The following is a 5,121-nucleotide window of genomic DNA, read 5'->3' as shown; positions in this document are numbered from 1 at the left end:
AGGCTGTATGTGCTTAGTGCGGTGAGCACAGAATAAATAAATAAAAGGTAGTGATGCTTCCTCATATTTCATGGGTCCTTCAAAAATAGGGTCTGAGTCTAATTCATTTCCCCTGTTTGATTCTTCTTATCCTGATTGGCCTCAGTTTCCCCCACTGTAAAATTCACCTTTGACTAGAATAAAACTGGCATTCCCATTGGCCAAAACTGTCCTTCATGGAAGTTTGGTTTGGCCCAGATATAGGGCTTAAAGAAGAAACCCGAGCCAACGTTTACAAGTTGAGCGATTTTATACAGAAATCTAGAATTCCACCTTCTCTTGAAAAAACAGTCAATTTGGCCACTTTGAGTCACTATCCCTGCATGGTAACAATTGCCTAGGGCCAAGCAGCAGCTGCCCACTTAGGTAGAGCATGCACTGTCAGTCTGGCCAGAGCCCCTCGGGCCTGCTCTGCTCATTTACATGATCTGCTTGATCCTGTGGGCATTGCCACTCGTGGCCCTCTGGACAACTGGAAACAGTCGGTGTCAGGCAGAGGGTAGGTACTTAACTGCTCAATGAATAAATACCCGACTCTTTTTCCTCTACCATTTTCTTATCTAGGCATGTTAAGAAATCCCAGTTATTGGATAAGGTGATTCTCACTCTGAAACATGAATTGAACAAATTGGTTAGAGTCGGGATAGTCTGGGTTATACTGTGGTAACAAACAACCCGTATATCACAGTGCCTTATAACAAGAAGGTTTTATTATTTGTTCACGTACATAAACCTAGACACAAAGTGAAAACATCTTCATGTTTCCACATGCATGGGTACACACGTAAGTGCACAGGTATGTCAGCAATCACAAGACGAATAAAAACTCTGGCATATGAACTCACACAGAACCCCACTGAGAGACTGATCAACTTAGATTGCACAATCCTGTCCTTGTGAGACAGATAAAGGGCCTAGCATCCAAAAGAGTAAGGGATAGAAGTACAAGAATATCCACCCTCAGCAAAGGAATCGCCCCATATAATAAAAAGCTTATAAAACACCTGAAGGCTCTGAAAAAAGATGTTAAGCATTTTGAACATTAACCATTTCGCACATTCAGAAACTGGATACCAAATAGGCAGTGCTCTATTGAGGCCTCCTCCTCTGGGTTCCTAGCTCAAGAGGGAGATGCCTCCCGCATGTCCAATAGGCAGCGAGATGGAGCTGGCTGGCCTGGGGCAGACAGAGGGGCTGGGAGGCTGGAATCCTTTATCTCCAGCAGGAGCTGTGGACAGAAAGGAGGGGGCCGGAGCCAGGTCACATCCACATCCCCTTCCAGGTCTACGATTTTTACATGTCCCGCCCAACCAAAGATTTGTCACCTGGACTGTTGCATAGACCTCTTCCTCTCTGATTTCCCCATCTCCCATCTTGCCTCCCCCAATCCCTCCATCAAAGCCACCACAACTCCTTTTGCTAAGCTCAGGGTCTCTGAAATTGTTCTCCCTAGCTCGGAAAACGTTCCCTGGCTCCTCACTACCCCGAGTTGCTGGCCCAGCCTCCTAAGCCTGACCTGTCAGACCTCTGTGATTGGTACCCTCTCCAGCCCCATCCCTTTCTGTTAGCACTCCCTCCAGGGTTGTATCTTCACTGACACACCATGCTCCATCCACCGTTTTGATCTGGGAATGCCTAGCCTTCCCCCACAGCCTCCCCAGTTCTTTATCCCCCCTCGGAGCTCCTCCAGCTCCTCCTCTCTGGGCACATCGTTAAAATTTGGCCGCAAAACACAGCTCGCCAAGGCATCCAGTCTCCACGTCGAGACTGGAAGCTCCCGGACGGCAGAGACCAGACCTCCTTCCAGACCAAGCCCTTTATCATCTCTGTATGTCCTCCCCAGACCACAGTAGGCCACAGGGGGCTGAGCATAGAACCTGGGATGAAAGTCAAGGGAGCCGGTTCTTCCACTTGATATGCTGCATGCCACCCTCAGGCCTTCTTTCTTGACATCGGGGCACTGGACGCTTGCTGTTGTGCACAAAGCTCAATAAACTGAAGATTCACTAAACAGCCCTCAACTACCATCTCGGGAGTCATCCTGAGGAGCTTGGGTGCTTGGCCCCAAGGAGATTCAACTTACTGACTCTGATTTTTCAGTTAGAACCTGCTTACCACGACGACCCCCATTCCCCAGCTATTCCCACTCTGTGTTCTCCTTTCAGGGAGCAGGCTACCTGGTGGGTTGCAGGGCTGGTGCAGGGAGACGGAGTCAGGAGGGGCCTGGGCGGAGTTTCTCAGAGTCAGCAGAGCCTCAGCAGCCTCCAGCTTCCGCTGCCACTCTGAGTGGGCAGAAACCAAAGCCTGGTCAGAGACTTTGGGGACCTGCAAAGGAAAGGGTGTGAGAGAATAGGCACTGGGAAACGACACCTCTTCCCAAGGCGACAAGTGCCCCTTCAGCCCCCTGTTCCCTCAACCTCCTCCCCCACCCCCACCAAGGCCTTCTGCTCTTCCCATCCACTAAGCTCCACCCCTCCCAGGGTTCTGGACCCCACTACTTTCCCAGGACCTGTGGCTGTAGTAGAAGAGGGTCAAGGGTGGCACAGGGCTGGAGGATCAGAGTTGAGCATCTAGAAACAAGGAAAGGAGAGGCCAGGGGATTAAATCCGCTGGCGGACACATCCTACTGGTAGACAGAGAGAGGGGCAGGATTTTGCAATATCTGGATGTGGGAATCCCAATGCCTGCTGGACCATTGGTCATTGTGACTGGGGCAAGTCCCTTCTCCTGCTTGTCCAGGTTTCTTTCCCATACCTCTTTTCCGTTACAGGGACACTTATTCCTACCAGCTTTTTCCTCCCAGGGCAATGATAAATATCGTGGGAAATTACAGGTGTCTGTGTTTTAATTTGCAAAGCACCTGGAGAGATGTTATTACTGTCCCTGCTCAGGGACCGGTTCTCACTTCCATATTGCCCAATCCTCATGGGTCTTGAAGGACAAACACGGCTCACCTCCAAGAACCTTTCTCTAATGGCCTCTAGGCTTTGCCCTGGGCCTCTGTGGCCCTTGTCAGCACGGACCCCACTTTTCAGCAGGACCTTCTACTTCTATCCCATCCACCTGTTTCATGTGAAACAACAACCCCCATTTGTTGAAGCCCTACTCTGTAGCAGGCCGTGTGCCAGTTCTCTTTTCAATGCTATGGGTATAGAATATTGTCCTCAGTACATCCATAGGGAAATGGAGGTTCAGACACATAAAGTCACTTGTCCAAAGTCTTAAAAATAGAAAATAGCAAAGCTAGGAGAGCCCTGTCCTTGCCCGTTAGTCTTAGATGCTACCTTGCTCTCCTCCTCCTCCTCCTCCCTCCTCCTCCTCCTCCTCCCTCCTCCTCCTCCCTCCTCCTCCTTCTCCTCCCTCCTCCTCCTTCTCCTCCTCCCTCCTCCTCCTCCTTCTCCCTCCTCCTCCTCCCTCCTCCTCCTCCTCCTCCCTCTTCCTCCTCCTCCTCCCTCCTCCTCCTCCCTCCTCCTCCTCCTTCTCCCTCCTCCTCCTCCCTCCTCCTCCTTCTCCCTCCTCCTCCTCCCTCCTCCTCCTCCCTCCTCCTCCATCTCCTCCCTCCTCCTCCTTCTCCTCCTCCCTCCTCCTCCTCCTTCTCCCTCCTCCTCCTGCCTCCTCCTCCTCCTTCTCCCTCCTCCTCCTCCTCCTTCTCCCTCCTCCTCCTCCCCCCTCCTCCTCCTCCTTCTCCCTCCTCCTCCTTCTCCCTCCTCCTCCTCCTCCTCCTCCTCCTCCTCCTCCTCCATTTCCCATGGCATCAGGAACAAGGTTAGGCACACAAGACACAACCTACTCCATGGTCCTCACACTACTCACATGCTGGGCAGGGCAGGGGCCCTGTGGGGATCCCCAGAAGGAGAAACCAGTTGCTGCTCCAAGGTCACTGGAGTACAGGGCAGAGACAAAGTTTCTGGGGCCTGGTCAAGCAGCAGAGCCCCTTGGGAGCTCCCCTGCAGGGGCAGAGAGCACATGTTGCAGTCAGGTACCAGGCCGGCCGTGGAGAGAGGAGGTGTGGACATCTTTTGGGATGAGGATAGGAGCCTAGAATGTCAGTGCTCTAAAGACCTTGAAGACCAAGCAGTCTTACCTTTCATTTTGCAACTGGGGAAATTGAGGCTCAGGGAGGAGAAGTGATTTTTCTGAAGGTCATATGGTGAGCTGATGATAGGATTGGAGATGAAACCCATGTCTTTGGGACACAGTGCAAGGTGTCTGGACAGTGGCTGGGTGGTAGCCTCCCCAGCCGGCCACCGACTCTCCTTACCTCCTCGGGGGCTGTGAAGATGTGGGTCTCGGACTGCCGCATGTTGTTCTCCTTCCCAGCTGCAAAAGACCAGGAACAGCTTTGGTGAGTCTTTCCCCCCAACCCCACCCTACTTCACCCCACCTCCAGTCTCAGGTCTCATCTCACCATGGAGCTCTTTGATTCCCCTGTCCCCCAGATCTCTCCTTCCTACAAACACTTGGTAGATAACACTGATGACATTTTACACCTGGGCAAACTAAGGTCCAGGGAGCAACTTGCCCCAGGTCACACTGCAATTCTGTGACAGGACTGGTGACAGAACTACTCATGCTTCCTCCACCCAAACTCTGGCTCCCTCCCTGGCCAGAAACACTCACTGAGAACTCCTGCTCTGATGGTTAAATTCCTGACACGGATGGGAGATTTGGGAGGGGCAGCCATACTCCTTCTCAGTCCTTGAGCCAGGTGTCTCTTTGGCTGTGCCCGCTGCTCCCTCTTCAAGGCACTCACAGCAGGCAAGGCCCTGAGGCGTTCTCTGAAGTAAAGGATTTCAGGGCAAAGGTTAGTCCCATTTAGAGGATGCCTGACCCCTCCCCGTCTCAGACACCATACTCATGAGAAGAGGACACAATTGTGACACTTGCAGGCCTGGAAGAGGCAGAAATGCTTGTGGCCACTGATTTGGGTGGGCAGTGATGCTGTGGTTGTGGTAGAGGTCACAGCGACCTGTAACTCTTCTGGGGCCAAGTTCAGTCCCAGTCCCCCATGGTGCTCCAGTCTCACACCCTGTGGTGCATTCAGAGTCAGAGGGGCAGCAGGGTGCAGCAGGTATTTCTTTG

The 5,121-nt window shown here is 52.4% G+C and overlaps 1 protein-coding gene across 1 annotated transcript; it reads right to left on the bottom strand.

Annotated features, from left to right (window-relative positions):
* Positions 1–727: 727 nt before the first annotated feature.
* Positions 728–4,810, bottom strand: LOC135268318 (doublesex- and mab-3-related transcription factor C1). Its single transcript, XM_064360462.1, has 6 exons — positions 4,660–4,810; positions 4,301–4,359; positions 3,853–3,986; positions 2,549–2,609; positions 2,217–2,364; positions 728–1,267 (listed from the first exon to the last, which is right to left on the bottom strand). Exons 1-6 carry the CDS (start codon positions 4,721–4,723, stop codon positions 1,155–1,157), a joined length of 579 nt encoding a protein of 192 aa, XP_064216532.1. The 5' UTR covers positions 4,724–4,810; the 3' UTR covers positions 728–1,154.
* Positions 4,811–5,121: the final 311 nt, after the last annotated feature.

This window comes from Aotus nancymaae, unplaced genomic scaffold (assembly GCF_030222135.1).
Source record: "Aotus nancymaae isolate 86718 unplaced genomic scaffold, 86718_ANA_hifiasm-v0.15.2.pri h1tg000004l, whole genome shotgun sequence".
NCBI lineage: Eukaryota > Metazoa > Chordata > Mammalia > Primates > Aotidae > Aotus > Aotus nancymaae.
This window is presented reverse-complemented; position numbering and strand designations above follow the sequence as displayed.

What these genes read in the sequence shown, in the direction of transcription:
- LOC135268318 (XM_064360462.1), bottom strand. Translation starts at nt 4,723, where the DNA reads ATGGCTGCCCCTCCCAAATCTCCCATCCGTGTCAGGAATTTAACCATC. An exon ending in GCCCCTGCCCTGCCCAGCAT is followed by an intron (nt 2,610 to 3,852) that starts GTGAGTAGTGTG and finishes CCTTGTTTCTAG; the next exon opens with ATGCTCAACTCTGATCCTCC. An exon ending in CCAGCCCTGCAACCCACCAG is followed by an intron (nt 1,268 to 2,216) that starts GTAGCCTGCTCC and finishes TTCTGTCCACAG; the next exon opens with CTCCTGCTGGAGATAAAGGA.